At 35.1% G+C, this 14,697-nt stretch overlaps 3 protein-coding genes across 6 annotated transcripts; 2 read left to right on the forward strand and 1 right to left on the reverse strand.

Annotated features, from left to right (window-relative positions):
* Positions 1 to 544: 544 nt before the first annotated feature.
* On the reverse strand, positions 545 to 4,599 carry LOC137831206 (putative pentatricopeptide repeat-containing protein At5g59900). Of its 2 annotated transcripts, none has more exons than XM_068639149.1 (3): positions 1,564 to 4,599; positions 1,052 to 1,462; positions 545 to 949 (listed from the first exon to the last, which is right to left on the reverse strand). In XM_068639149.1, exon 1 carries the CDS (start codon positions 4,470 to 4,472, stop codon positions 1,770 to 1,772), a length of 2,703 nt encoding a protein of 900 aa, XP_068495250.1. In that variant the 5' UTR covers positions 4,473 to 4,599; the 3' UTR covers positions 545 to 949; positions 1,052 to 1,462; positions 1,564 to 1,769. The 2 variants fall into 2 exon arrangements, with proteins under 2 accessions (XP_068495250.1, XP_068496046.1); XM_068639945.1 differs by having other exon boundaries at positions 1,557 to 4,599.
* Positions 4,600 to 7,268: 2,669 nt separating this feature from the next.
* LOC137834308 (uncharacterized) lies at positions 7,269 to 12,603 on the forward strand. Its single transcript, XM_068642582.1, has 7 exons — positions 7,269 to 7,629; positions 7,722 to 7,814; positions 7,955 to 8,099; positions 8,193 to 8,303; positions 8,472 to 8,554; positions 8,635 to 8,692; positions 9,615 to 12,603. The coding sequence occupies exons 1-7, from the start codon at positions 7,336 to 7,338 to the stop codon at positions 9,692 to 9,694; spliced, it is 864 nt and encodes a 287-aa protein (XP_068498683.1). The 5' UTR covers positions 7,269 to 7,335; the 3' UTR covers positions 9,695 to 12,603.
* LOC137832530 (protein ELC-like) lies at positions 11,129 to 14,124 on the forward strand. 3 transcript variants are annotated; one of them, XM_068641990.1, is made up of 2 exons: positions 11,129 to 12,425; positions 13,665 to 14,124. In XM_068641990.1, the coding sequence occupies exon 1, from the start codon at positions 11,129 to 11,131 to the stop codon at positions 12,365 to 12,367; it is 1,239 nt and encodes a 412-aa protein (XP_068498091.1). In that variant the 3' UTR covers positions 12,368 to 12,425; positions 13,665 to 14,124. The 3 variants fall into 3 exon arrangements, with proteins under 3 accessions (XP_068498091.1, XP_068497778.1, XP_068497241.1); XM_068641677.1 differs by having other exon boundaries at positions 13,713 to 14,124; XM_068641140.1 differs by having other exon boundaries at positions 13,305 to 14,059.
* The last annotated feature ends 573 nt before the right edge of the window (positions 14,125 to 14,697 follow it).

Below are 14,697 nucleotides of genomic sequence, written 5' to 3' on the forward strand. Positions count from 1 at the left end.
TTTTGATGGTGGTTCTTGATTGGTTTTGGAAGGTATTTGAATTTCTCAGCCATTGAAATAAAATTCGGATATGCCATTTGGAATAAGAAAATCTTCTCCCATACCAAGGCAATGTTATTGGTATTGAAATGTCATTGGTATTGAAATGTCTCAGCCAAATTAGTAATTGGATTTCACTGCATAATTAGATAATTACACAGAAGAACAATAGTCCAAAACAAAAGATGAACTTCAAATAAACCAAGATAAATCGGACACTTTTACTATACATGAAAAATAATATAATAATTTATCTTTAGAAGGTGTTACCTTCGTCCTGTAATTAATCAATTACTTTTCTTCTGTTGTTCTGTCGCTAATTACTTATATTACATTTTCTCCAGTAGAATTTATGCTACTAACTTTTTATTTCTTCAAATACTTTTTATATTTTCTGAATTATCTTTTATAGCTCGATAATTATAAACCATGTAATCCAAACCATTGGGCCAGGTTAGAACAAGCTTATTTATGGATTTTTTATTCTTGCATTGCATCTCACAAATTTCTCGGATAACCTCCTATTCATTCCAGAACGAGTTTTTAGAAATGTTAAAAAAAATACAGATGAATAAAATATGATTAAAGAATTAACGGGGTACTCAAAGTTAAGACCTTATTTTGTAAGGTTGGAAGAGGCCTTAAACACGCTCCTACGTTTCACTGATATGCGAAAAAAGGTTCATGGGATTGGGGAAAGAAAATTGGAAGTTAAACAAATAGGAGCATGTTCAGTGGTGGATGAACAAGTTGTGCAGTGGTGGTTAGCACCAATCATAGATTTGAATCTTCACTACTTCAATCGCTTGATGGCCGCTTCAAGATATCCAATTGAATTACTGAATGATTTGTCTTCAGCCAGACTGCAGAGATGATCAATCATAACGTAGCTGGCCCAAACATCACTTAACTGCAATATCAAAATAAAAAATGGTGATTTACTACATAAAATAAAATGCTGTTTTAATATTTAATATTGAGCGAAAAATGAGTCTCCAGACAGAAGCTTCACCTTTTGGACTTTTGTTGGTTGGTAAAATGTTGGTTTTATTTTAAGCATTTTTGTACACAGAGTGACTCAACTTTTCCTCTTTAAGTAATAGAGAACTCCAAAAAAAGTTCTGTCAAACACTACCTACTGTTCATACAGCTATACAATTTTTTGCAGTTTTCATGTTCAAACAGCTAACCAAAATTTGTATCAATTGCTTCATAAGCAGTCTATACTTTAGCAGCACTCTATGTAATCACCGATGATGACAACAAATGTAACTGCTTAGCATTAGAGTGTCATAGCATCTTCAAGTTGCAAGTAAATTGAAAATAGGCCTTGCAACTAGTTTCAATATTTGAACCGGTTCTTCTCTACACTTATCCTTTTGGTAATGATCGTTTTCACGTCTGGAAGGTTCCACTTTGTCCTCTACAGAAAGAATAGTACATAGTTTATATATGATATTTGGAAAATTGTCATTAATTCTTATATAGAACATTTGTTCAACTTTGCAAATATTAACCTTTCACCTGGCATAGAGATTATTTATGCAGACACTTCAACGTTTTCAGGCTTTAGAAACCACTTGCTTCAAGCACCAACCTCATTTCCAGATAACTGAACCTCAGCAGATTCTATATATTTTGCCTTGCTTCACCCTTCTCTGAGCCCGCCATTACTGCAACAACCATAATACAGGTTTTAAACCTTTGTTTTGTGCGTGTTATACCACAATTTAACTAGTGCTCTTATCTTCACCCTTCTGCAATTCTCGTAAATTTTGTCTTGGCGTCATCCCTCTCCTCAACATATCATCACGCAATTCAAATGCCTTGTCGAGCTCTCCATTAACGCAACAGCCATATATTAGCAAGTTGTATGCAACCAAATCTGGTTTTAGACCTTTCTTTAACATGGTATCCCATAATTTAACAGCTGCCCCTACATTGCCACTTCTGCAATACTCATAAATTAATGTTGAATAGGTAACACAGTCAGGGAAAATACCATTTTCAGTCATTTCAGAAAGAACTTCAGTGGCTTCATGAAATCTACCCAGTCTGCAGAAGCCTCGGATAATAATGTTGTATGTTACAGTGTTTGCTAAAAGCCCTTTAAGCATTGCATGGTGAAGCCCTGTAGCTTCCTTCATATACCCCTCCTTCGTAAGATTGTCAAGAAAACAGCCATACGTGATTGAATTGGGAGGGACATTTGCAGCCTGCATCTTTTTAAAAAGAAGACCTGCTCTGTCGATTTCTCCTGCTTTGCATAAACCATTCATCAAAGCAGTATAAGTCACGACATTAGGAAAGCATTCCTCAGTAACCATCAAATCCCAGCATTCAAAAGCTTTCTTCAGAGATCCTTCTTTGGAGTATGCATCTATCATACTTGTATATATTACATTATCAGGTCTCAATCCTTGATCATGCATATTTTTTAAGACATCAAAAAATGTTTTCCTGTCTGGCTGCTTTAGAGCACCGTCGATAAGAACAGCATGGCAAACCAGATCCATGTTGATTCCTCTTTGAATCATTTCACAAGAAGCACTCAGTGCTTCCACCAATCTTCCTTCCTGGCAATAGCCATGTAGAAGTGCACTATAGCACATCTCATTTAACTTTACTTTCTGCTTGTGAAGAGCATCAATAAAATCTCCAGCTTCAGAAACCCTACCATTAGAGCAAAGGCCACTGATAAGAGGTCTATAGGTATATGTGTCAGGGACAAGGCCCTTTTGAAGCATGTCTTCAAGCAATTCAAAGGCTTTATCAATGTTGTTATCCCTACAATACCCTTCAATCAACACATTATATGTTACCTCAGTTGGCTTGATTTTCCTTTCAAGCAAATCATCAAAAAGTTTGGATGCTTCTGCCATATTATTAGTGCTGCAAAGCCCAGAAATAAGTGCTGTGAAAGTATAAATGTTTGGAGTAACTCCTTTCTCAATCATCTCATTATATAGCTCAAATGATTTTAGTAGTTGTAGGTTTTTGCAATAAGCACTAATCAATGACGTAAAAGTTGTAGCAGTTGGCTCCACCCCTTTATTGATCATCTCAGTAAACAGAGACTCGGCTACACTCAAATCCCCGAACTTGCATTGGCCATTTATCAAAGAGTTGTAGGCATATAGAGTTTCTCTTATACCATCTTCTATCATTCTATCAAAATAAGATCTTGCAACATCCAACCTTCCCCTTCTGCAGAAGGAATCAATAAGAATGGAATAAGTAATACCATTGGGATGCAAGTTCATCAAACTCATATTATTATAAAGCAACTCTGCCTTATCAAAATCTCCACCTTTGCACAAAGAATTGATCAATGCGTTATAAACAAACAAATTCGGCACAAAACCAGACCTCCCTACCTTAACTACCAACTCATAAGCATCATCAATCTTTCCCTGCTTTCTCAATCCATCTACTAACCCCGACACAGCAGCTTCGGATGGAGCAAGCCCCAATTCAACCATATCATCCATAAGCTGAATTCCAGCCTCAAATTGCTGCACCCTACAAAAACCAAGCACTAATGTACAGTATGTAACAACATCACCTTCTAAACCCTTTACCCTCAACGATCTTTTAACCTCAACAGCTTCCCAAACTCTATCACCCTTGCAAAGCCCATGAATCAAGACATTGTAAGTTACAACACTCAAAGCAAACCTATTAGATTCCATCCAGAGAATCTTCTCCTTAGCCCTACAAAAATCTTTCAATTCGCAGAGACTCCGAACCACAGCGGAGCAAGTATAAGGATCAGGTCGAACACCCGCATTCACAGACTGATCAAACAATTCGCAAACCGTTATAAATTTTCTAACTCTCAAAAGCCCGTTCAAGAGGGAGCTCAATGTTCTAACCTCAGGCAACAAAGCATTGGCAAACATGAGTTGCACCACGACAACAGCATCAGAAACTCGTGAACTCAGCACGTAACTCTGAACCAGCAAATCGAAACCCAAAGTGGACGCAAACTTACAATGCTTGTAAGAGTGTAGAAAGTGTGAAAAAACGTAGTTTGGGGGGGACCCACGAAGGAGAAGGGTGTGCAAGAGGGAATTAGCAGGCCAAAATAGTCTGCACTGAACAAGCGCGTGGACCAAGATGGCGAAGGAGGCTGTGGAGTGGTTCATGTTTTTGTGCAGACCCAGAAAGTTGAAGAACCTCAAAGCTAACTTGGAATCGTCCAAGGTGTTGATCAAAACTTGTTCCACGTGATGGGGCCTCAATGCCGATGAAATTGAAGCGTCGCTCAAAGCCACCTTCCAACTCTGTTTTCCTCGAACGATGTCGCAAAGGAGTGACACAAAATGACCATCGTTTTCGTCGTCTAATTTGGACGCGGAGAAGAGTCTGTGGAGAAAAGGGGTGGTGGTGGCTGCGGCGGGGAGCGCCGCGCGAACAACTCGGAGCTTCATTCGCCACCGCCACACTACCCACAAGCACCAGATTTGTGACAACTGAATTGAAAGAAAAAGTGCTTAATTTTGTTGGAAAGACCCATCAATTAGTATGTGTCAAAAACTCTACTAAGTGCACACTAAATGTTTGATAAGTAAATAAGAGGCAAAAGAATAACATTGTAATGCTTTATTGTATCACCTTATAACTATCTAATGGCTTGTATAATACATTAATAGGATATTATTTTCTTTTCTTTGGTGTCCTAATCTTATTATCTTGTTTTCATTTTTCAATTATTTTTTATTTATGGATATTTTTACACATGCTCTACTTTTGCTATAATAATTTCTTATCTTTTTTATCCTCTTTTATAATACGTTTCATACTTTTTTCTTGTTTTTTATGTGTTTTATTGACTAAAGTTGTTTATTATTGAAATCTAAACTAAGATATGAAATGTAATCCATCAATCACAAAAATCTACAATCTCGTACTATCTTTATATAAGAGAAAATTTGAGAATGTTTCTTATATTTTGCAATTTGAATATAACAAATACATGAAGTGTGCATAGGTCTAAGAATAAACCATAATTTATTGATAGAAGTGTCATTTCATAATAAGTCAATTCTCTCTCTTTTTTTTGTATGCATGGAAGAGATGTAATGTTAAGGTGATTTTTTGGACTCTTTTTACCTTGACTATTAGCAAATCACACAAAGTACAATTTATATTAGTAATGATAAGATCTTTAGAAAGATTTACAATATTTTGTGTCTGAAAATCACTAAAAAAAATAAAAAATTGGATTGTGTGTTTAATTTTTTTTTACAGTTTTTTACGTGTCGTTAGATCATATAAGTATAAATAAAAGATCTTCGTAATTATTTCTTTAGTTATTTAAACAATTATATATCATGCATTGTAAGAGATAAAATGAAAGAACATATATTTAGTATTTTTATACTGACTTGTTTGATCTCATAAATTATGTCTAGTTCTTGATCAACCAATCAAGTTCTACTAATCAATATACTCTTGTAAAGTACAAACTAATATTCTTTTAAGAAGTTACTCCTGACTAACATTGAGTGTTCTTGACACTTGTAACTCTTGACTTAACATTGAGTATTTTTTACATTAGCCACTTCTGGATCAATACTAAGTATTTTTTACACTAGAAACTCATGATTCAACACTGATACAAAATCTAAATGATCAATACATCACTGGTATTTCTCACTAGAGAGGATAACATCTTTCAATGTATACAAGATTTAAGTTCTATTTACCACTAGACAGTAATGAACACAAATAGTGTTCTCACAAAGTTTTAGGGCACACGATTAGAGTTTCAACACTTGCAAAATATGACTTACTTTCTTGTATTTTTTTCTTCAAATGTCTTCTTATAGGCTTTAGAAGAAGTAATCGTTACATTTTTTTTTCTTCTAATTGTTGAATAACTTTAAACTCTTTTTGTTGTATTTTTTTTTTTGTCTTTTGACAGCTCTTGTATGTTGATAATATTAAATGCATGACATGGAATATTAAATTCTTTTGTTTTCTTTACACGAACTTAATATATAAAGAAAAAATTATATTATTATTTTTATCTAACTTAAGAGAGTCAATAAGCGTAAAATTTGTGTTTTTTACCTTTACTAAAAAATATTTCATAAATGGTCCAGTATTTATCCCATGAAAATTTTAATGAGGCATTTGTAACTGCATAAATTTTTCTTTAAAAAACTTGATTATAATAAGTATATTAAATACACGAATCAATCCTAGTTATTCTCCATAATCTTCTTCTAATATTAAGAATTCAACTATTATTTATTATTATTTTTACTATAAAGAAGTTAATAAAGAGGATAAATAATTGAGATTTTCTCATGGATTAATTCAGAATGAAAAATAAAAACTATTACTCACATACTAAAAACAAGACAATATAAACCTAATACAAATATTACAAGTGGTATAATAAAAATTGATATCATTATTTTATGCACTATTATATAATATTAAAATGATAATATAATTATCTAATTTTTTTAATGAATTTATGGTGGCATCACATTTTTTTGGTATCATATTGTCTAATAGCTATAGTGTATATATAATTATTATATATTCATATTTATAGTAAATATCATGTACAATATTTTATAATATTTGTAAAATATTATAATCAATTTATAATATGTCATAAAATATTATATTTTACAACAATCACAACTATTATATTACAATATAAAATTTAATAATGTATTTGGTAATTTATAATTTATTATATAATCTACAATTTATATAATACGTTACAAATTATAATTTACAAATGATTTATATAATAATAAAATTACTTTTCAACAGAATGGATCTGTTTCAGAAAAAAAAACTGAAAAGAACATTATAAAGATAATTTTAAAAAGATTGAATGGAGAAATGAAAAAACATTTAATATTATCAGATACTTATACCTATTTTGAATTAATAAACATTTGTATAATTGTTTGAAATTGAGAAGTTAATATATTGTTTTTTTAAGTCGAGAAACTATGTGTTACCAATTTATATTTTTTTTTATCAATTTAATTTTTTATTTTAAATAAACTAAACTGTATAACTGATAAGGAAAAAAAAAAAAACATTGTAATTCCTTTATCTAGTCTAGTATAGAAAGATATATATTTTTATAATCATATCATATCATTAGTATCCAACGGTGAGATTTTCATCAACCCTTCATTAGACCAAGGTTCTGTGTGTACCATATTATAAGCTCTAATAAAACGGCACAAGCAAAATCAGAAGAACCCTAGGAAGTGTAAGCAGAGTTTGGAGAATTGGAATTTGTTTGAGGCCGAGGCAATGACACGACCTTTCGGTGTGAAGGGGAAGAAGCGAAAGCACTCCCAATCCAAACAGTACTCAGAAGAAGAACACCAACAGCCGCCACCAAAGAAAGCTGTTGCCGAAGAAAGCAAAGAACCGTCACCGGAACCGTCACCAGAACCAGAACCAGAAAGAGAATCAGAACCAGCACCAACAGAAGAGGATGAATTGAGTGGTATCCCAATTGTGCCCAGTGAGAAAAACAGTACCAAACCCAACGTCATCTTCATCCTCGAAAAAGCTTCTCTCGAAGTCGCCAAAGTCGGCAAGGTTCTACTTCATACTCTTCTATTTCTCACTCTTCTTTTCTTTTTTACTTTCACTTTAACTCAATTATTTTCTTTGTTTTTGTGGCACTGCAGACATATCAACTTTTGAACTCCGATGACCATGCCAATTTCCTCCGCAAAAACAACAAGAATCCTGGAGATTATAGGCCTGATATTACACATCAGGTAAAGCTTTTTTCTAAATACATCATCACATTCTTCACTCTTTTGTGTGAATTTTGCTTTGAAATTACTTGTTTGAGGTTATGCAGTTAGAATGATTCACTATCTTTTTTAATTATATGTCAAATGGTGTTTTGTTTCAGTCTCTGCTATCTATTCTGGATAGCCCACTGAATAAAGCTGGAAGATTGCGAAGTGTTTATATAAGGACGGAGAAAGGTGTTCTTATAGAGGTTAAGCCCTTTGTTCGAATTCCCAGAACATTCAAACGTTTTGCTGGTGTTATGTGTAAGTCTTGGCAATTTTGTTTCCTAGGTCTCACTTTTTTGGGAGGAAAAAGTATATAAGTTCTCATCTGTTGCTCTTAAACTTTTACTGCAGTGGAACTGCTTCAAAAACTGAGCATATCTGCTGTTGGCAAGCGCGAGAAACTCCTCCGAACCATAAAAAATCCTGTCACACAGTATTTGCCTGTTAACTCACGGAAAATAGGTGTGTTGTGTGCTCTTGATTGTTGCTGGTGTTTACTTGTTTGTTTCTTGACTGCTGGAAGATCCCAAATCCTAATGTTGAAGTCTGTGTTTAACTTTTCTTTTTTGATAAATTCTTTTATCAATGTAATTCAAAATAATAGAAGTGGTTGTTTCTCTTGAATGTCAGGTCTATCATATAGTTCAGAAAACCTTGTAGATATGGATGACTATGTATCAACTATTTCCAGCAATACGGACCTTGTTTTTGTGGTACTTTCACCAGTTCAACTTTTAATTTCTATGCTTATTTTCTCCTTGAATGCTTAACGATTAATATATTCTAATTTCAGGTAGGAGCAATGGCCCATGGGAAGATTGAGACAGATTATACAGAAGATTATCTAGCAAGTAAGATTATCCATACTTATTTTTTTCTATCTACTATTTTCTCGGTAATTATGTGCATATTCCTGATGGTCAATTTTGGGTTTTGGCTCCATTGGTTTCTTTTGTTGTGTCTGTCTGTCTTTGGTAAGTGCTTGCTGATTGCCATGCCCCTTCTATGTTGTCTGTTCAAATTTCTAAACAATGAATGAAGAGTTTCATGAAATTTTGCTAAAGTATAAATTGGTCAGGCCACCTGATCTCTATTCATCAGGCTCCATTTTAAAAAGAGTAAAAAGTAAACTATTTTATGCTAAGCTCTTTAACTACCAAATGTTGTAAAAAACTCACGGTTGGACCAGACTAGCTTAGCTTTGATAATACCGGCAAACACAAAAACACGGATTTGCTCTTCCTGTTAAAGCAGTCTCCCACTTTGGTTCTTTTGTTGCATTTTATGTAGAATACTAATGGCGTGTTTGGTTACCTGTAGTAGTGTGTTTAGTGGCCTAATCAAAACTTAGTCCGTCCAACGTGAAAGATAGAAATATCTGCTTGATGGTTTCATACTTTGTTTGGAAGTGGTGAAATTCAGTTTGCATTGTTGGAAACAAATATCCAAACATGCTATAAATGACTAGTCTTTTTAAAATAGGATGGCCTCATACAGAACCAAAGTGGGATGTTTTCTTTGAAGCCAACGTCACTGTCTTTCGCATTAACAGATCTCATGCTTAAATTGAACTGAATTTGAATGGTAAAAGTTGTTGCTAAGCTGAGTAAAAGCCCCCAGTCCGACACCCTACCGATTATTTTCATTTACTGTAACAATTTGTGGTCAAAACTTGGAGTGTATAATAAATATCTAGAATGCTACCTGCATGATCATTAACATGTACCAGCCAGGATATTTTTATTTCTTACATCATTGTGTTTCTGATTGCAGTTTCGGGGTACCCGCTAAGTGCTGCTTATTGTATTACAAGGATTACTGGTGCCCTTGAGAGAAAGTGGAAGATTTTGTGATTTAACACCCTCAAGCCTGGGAAACGATTTACTAATTTCAGTACCTCAGTCAATTTATGTAATACCAAGGTAGGGTCTTGTCTTAACAGACATATAGGAAATACAATATAAGTTATTTTTTCCTGAGGTATTTTTAGGGTCTGATTTTCCTGTTCCAGATCGGTGTTTCACTACTGTATTTGAATTAAATGTTTAATATATTGTTTTGCTGGAGGATGCTTTCTTAACAAAACTATATCTCAATGCTGTTATTTGCGCCCAGATAAGTGGTTTGCGAGTTACTTTTTCCTGGTTCGAAGTTACTTTCGAAGTTAAGAATAAAAACTTTACATTTTATTGAAAATTAAAACATTCGTTAACTTCAACATTTTTTTTTTCTTTATTACTTCTAATTCTAAGTTAAACTTTGAAGTGTTTTCATGTTTACGAATGTCAGGCTAAACACTCAAACTGTTTTTGATACATCTGAACACTAAAAATAAAAGAGCGTAGACAGAATAAATAAGCATTAATGAGTATGCATGAGTCCCATTATGTGAATCAATATAAAGAGGGACACACCATTTAGCAATGAAAAATCTTTGTTTAGCTTCGTACTTAGCTAACAATTATGCACAAGCATGGACTTCTGGGAGAGTCTGTTGTAAATGAATATTTCAATCTCTGTTGATAAGTTCTCAGATTAGTTATACCAAAACAGTCACAGTCTTCATTCTTGATTTCTTCTCTTTAAACCCATCAACACCCCAACCTTACTTTGTGGAATGTTCGAGGTTTGAAACAGAAAAAAGGGGAAAAGAGCGAGTCAGAAAGATGTTAGAGCAAATGTAGGGAAGTGAGGCAAAATACAAGCACTAATATTCAGGAAAAATATCAAAAAAGTTAAATAAAGTCAGACATATTAATAAAATATGTGTGTGTTCCATTATTTTTTTTAGTTTCATCCTAATCTGTTCATTTTTGTATAGAAGACAGTTTAATTGCGTTAGTTTATATTATAAATACTTTGAAAATGAGAATTTAAAATTTGGAATAAAATTTATGAAAATTAAAGTGTTTCTTTTATTAAAAAGTGTCAACAAGGTAAATTTTTTATTAATATGTTGACTTACCTTGTATCAAATAATAAAATGTGATGTTGATTTTGGGGATAACGAATTAATTTACAGCAGAAGTGATTCCTGTTGGGATTTTTGATTGATGAAAAGAAGTTAAAACAAAAAAAATGAGGAAAGGGCGTTTTCGTAGAAGCTGAAGAAAAAGTATAAACAGTGACGCGTTTGGAATTTGGAGAGAAAAATTGAAATGCGTGAAAGTTATGAAGGAATTGGCTTAGGAAGGAAGAAAACAATCTGAGAGAGAGAGAGAGAGATAGCTGATTGAACAAGTCTAAGCTGCTTCATCTTCCCAACCCCAATCGGAATCGGAATCGGCATGGTCCAACCGGCGATGACGCAGTTCCTCAACTCCGTCCTCTCCCAGCGCGGCCCCTCCGCCGTCCCTTACTCCGAGGACACCAAGTGGCTCATCCGCCAGCACCTGGTGGCGCTCACCACCGCCTTCCCTTCGCTCGAGCCCAAAACGGCCTCCTTCACGCACAACGACGGTCGCTCCGTCAACCTCCTTCAGGCCGACGGCACCATCCCCATGACGTTCCAAGGCGTCACCTACAACATCCCCGTCGTCATCTGGCTCATGGAGTCCTACCCCCGCCACCCGCCCTGCGTCTACGTGAATCCCACGCGCGACATGATCATCAAGCGCCCCCACCCTAACGTTAACCCTTCTGGTTTGGTTTCCGTCCCTTACTTGCAGAATTGGACCTACCCTAGTTCCAACCTTGTTGATCTCATTCTCAATCTTAGCCTCCACTTCGGTCGTGACCCTCCCCTCTATTCCCAACGCAGACCGAACCCTAATTCAAACCCAAACCCAAACCCAAACCCAAACCCCAACCCCAATCCAATTCCTCACCCTCACCCCCATCCCAGTTTCGGAAACTCTTCTTCCAATTTATCTTCTTCTTCTTCTTCATCTGGCTACCCCCACCCTCACCCCCCTTCTAGGACTTACCCTCCTTCCCCTTACCCTGCTCCCGCTTCTAGGGTTCAGACCACGGAGGATCCTTCGGAGGTTTTCAAGCGGAACGCGATTAACAAGCTTGTGGAGATGGTTCATGGCGATGTTTCCGCGTTGAGGAAGACCAGGGAGGGTGAGATGGAGGGGCTGTTTGGTTTGCAGGGCGTGTTAAAGCAGCGGGAGGAGAGTCTCAACAGGGGGTTGAAGGAGATGCAGGAGGAGATGGAGGCGCTGGAGCAGCAGTTGCAGATTGTGTTGATGAACACTGATGTTTTGGAGGGGTGGTTGAGGGATAACCAGGGGAAGAAGATGGGGAGTTTGGACAATCCTGAGGAGGCTTTTGAGTGTGTGGATGCTCTCTCCAAGCAGATGCTTGACTGCACTGCTTCTGATTTGGCTATCGAGGACACGCTTTATGCCTTGGATAAGGCTCTTCAGGTGGGGGCTGTGCCGTTTGATCAGTACTTGAGGAGTGTGAGGGCGCTGTCCAGAGAGCAGTTCTTTCACCGCGCCACCACGGCGAAAGTTAGAGCGGCTCAGTTGCAGGCTCAGGTTGCCAATATGGCTGCTCGGAATCACCATTATGGTAGCTGACACTTGAACCCTTTTGTGACTTTGTTCGAGGGTGGTTCAGACGTTGAGATCTGCCATTGTGAGTACAGAACTATAGATTGCCATTTTATTTCTTCCCTTTGAGTCTGCTTGTAGTCGATAGCATGAATTGGTTCTTATATTGTTACAGCCTTCAACAACTTGAAATTGTTAACCGGAGGCTGTACCATCGTTCTTATACAGTCTTAATAATACGATTTTCTTGAAATTTTGGTTGAGGGATTGTTTGCTCAATCTTTTCTATGTATAATTTTATTGTTTAGGAGTATACATGCTTATGGATCATAGATTGTTCCACCTTGTATTTTAAAACAATGGGTATATTACCATGGATATATACTTTTTTCTGCTTCCATTGCTGTTGTACCTGGCCTGTCGCTTTTCAAATTATTCGCATGCAATAGTTAAATATGAAGGCATTTTTTATGCTTTGTTTCGATAAAATTATTAGATGCTAATTGTTTGAGAAGAATTGTACACTTCGGTTCATATTGTCTTATGCCCATCAATAATTCTCGTTGGGGCTTCTTTGAATTTGGCGAATACCCATAAGTTCTAGGTAGAATTGTCATTCCAAACCTTGAATGTCATTGTAAACTTCGGCTTGGACCAACACAATGGTGATGCGAATTTGAAATTAGATGTGGTTTAAGCTGGCAATATAGTTTTTCAGTTTCTTTTTTAAACCAAGCCTCTGTGCAAACAATGCCATTAGTGTTGGGGTTTTACGTCGGACACTAGAAAGAATGTTTCTTGTGCTGTTTAAAAGAGTTTTCATATTGTCATTTAACTAAAAATTGTCATGTATTATAAGTTTGTACAGTCATTTATTTTTTCTCTTTCAAATATATTCCTGTGAACCATTTTTATTAGAACAGGTGACTGATGTTTGTGAAATGTTTCAATTGTGCCTGTACAGTTTTGTAGTGTATTTGGCCATTTTATAGGCCAGAGGATTGTAAATATGTGCTGTTTCGGAGTTCAATGAACATACACACACTGTCCAAGTTCAGACAATTTCAAGAAGAGGGCATCTTGCTTTGTTATTTCTGACATGATCTATTTAATAGGATTGTTGGTCATTTATTCGTTTTGTTAGTTCGATTATATTAATGCTGGATCCATGCTTACACAACTTGGCACAGATTATATGGGGTCTAAAATATGTGCATGAATTAGTGATGCCGGGATTATAACTAATTTAAGCACAATTTCTTGCTGATATTCATAAAGTGAAATTCATTGCTGAAAATTCTTCCTCCCTTTTTTTTCCTGAGAGGTGCTAACAATACGCTTTTCTGAGACTCTTGCATTCTTCTGCTTGTAGACACGACCAAACAATATTATGCTCCCATCTCTCTTTCTCGCTTTCCCTGTCCTTGTCCTTTGCTCCTCTAATGAGACAGAAAGAGAGGTAAGGACAGTCAAATATGTTAATCATAATTTTATCATTTCGATTGATAGTTGTACGAGTCTGTTTGTACCTATAATGAAATTGTATGGGAGATAGAGGCAGATCAATATGTCTTAACCAAACCTTGTTCTACAAAATTTTCATTTTTCGTTTAGCAGTGGCACTCCTTTGTCTGGATCCACCAGATTTGGAACTTAATTGATTCGATGTTTTTGAGATGGGCGTCATTGAGTTATGACTAATAGAATCATAATTGTTTAGACTGTTTCCAATTCTTGGAATTTATTTTCTTTACTGCTAAATAAATGATGAGTTGATTGATTGATTCTTGTATTAAATAGGTAGGTACTGGACCTGTTTCTATCTCTAATTCTGGGTTCGACAAAATTATCTGACATACGATAGTTTTTTGGTGTTTAAGAATTCAGTTAATTCACTTGTTGAGGGTTTGTATGCTTAATTTAATGCATAGAGAGAATGTTACACAATATTTTTAGTAAATATTTAGTAACACTATTTTTAATTGAAATTTCTTAAAAATCATAAAATGTTGGAAGTTTTAATTTATTGTTTTAAAATTCTCATCAAGAGGTGTTCTAACATAATTGGAAAATGTTTTTCTTACAAATTAAAATTTGTATGCTTAATTTACCTATATATATATATATATATATATATAGTAATTTATACATTATCTTTTTGCGTCAGTTTCTCTCCTTCATTGTAAAATGCGATGAACTTTGTAAGAGAGACAACCAAAAACATTGAAACATTGTTGCACAAATACTAGTATTCTTTTACTAATAATCTTATAGTGTTTGCTGATTAAAAAAAACCTTATAGTTTAAATTTCTAGAGTTTAACGAATACTATACTCTAGGGAAAAAGTGTTAAAGCA

The sequence above is a fragment of the Phaseolus vulgaris genome, chromosome 11 (genome assembly GCF_000499845.2).
Source record: "Phaseolus vulgaris cultivar G19833 chromosome 11, P. vulgaris v2.0, whole genome shotgun sequence".
Taxonomy (NCBI): Eukaryota; Viridiplantae; Streptophyta; class Magnoliopsida; order Fabales; family Fabaceae; genus Phaseolus; species Phaseolus vulgaris.

Coding starts and splice junctions, on each gene's coding strand:
- LOC137831206 (XM_068639149.1), bottom strand. CDS start 4,472: ATGAAGCTCCGAGTTGTTCGCGCGGCGCTCCCCGCCGCAGCCACCACC.
- LOC137834308 (XM_068642582.1), top strand. CDS start 7,336: ATGACACGACCTTTCGGTGTGAAGGGGAAGAAGCGAAAGCACTCCCAA. Junction 8,100..8,192: donor ACGTTTTGCTGGTGTTATGT/GTAAGTCTTGGC, acceptor CTTTTACTGCAG/TGGAACTGCTTCAAAAACTG. Junction 8,693..9,614: donor TACAGAAGATTATCTAGCAA/GTAAGATTATCC, acceptor TTCTGATTGCAG/TTTCGGGGTACCCGCTAAGT.
- LOC137832530 (XM_068641990.1), top strand. CDS start 11,129: ATGGTCCAACCGGCGATGACGCAGTTCCTCAACTCCGTCCTCTCCCAG.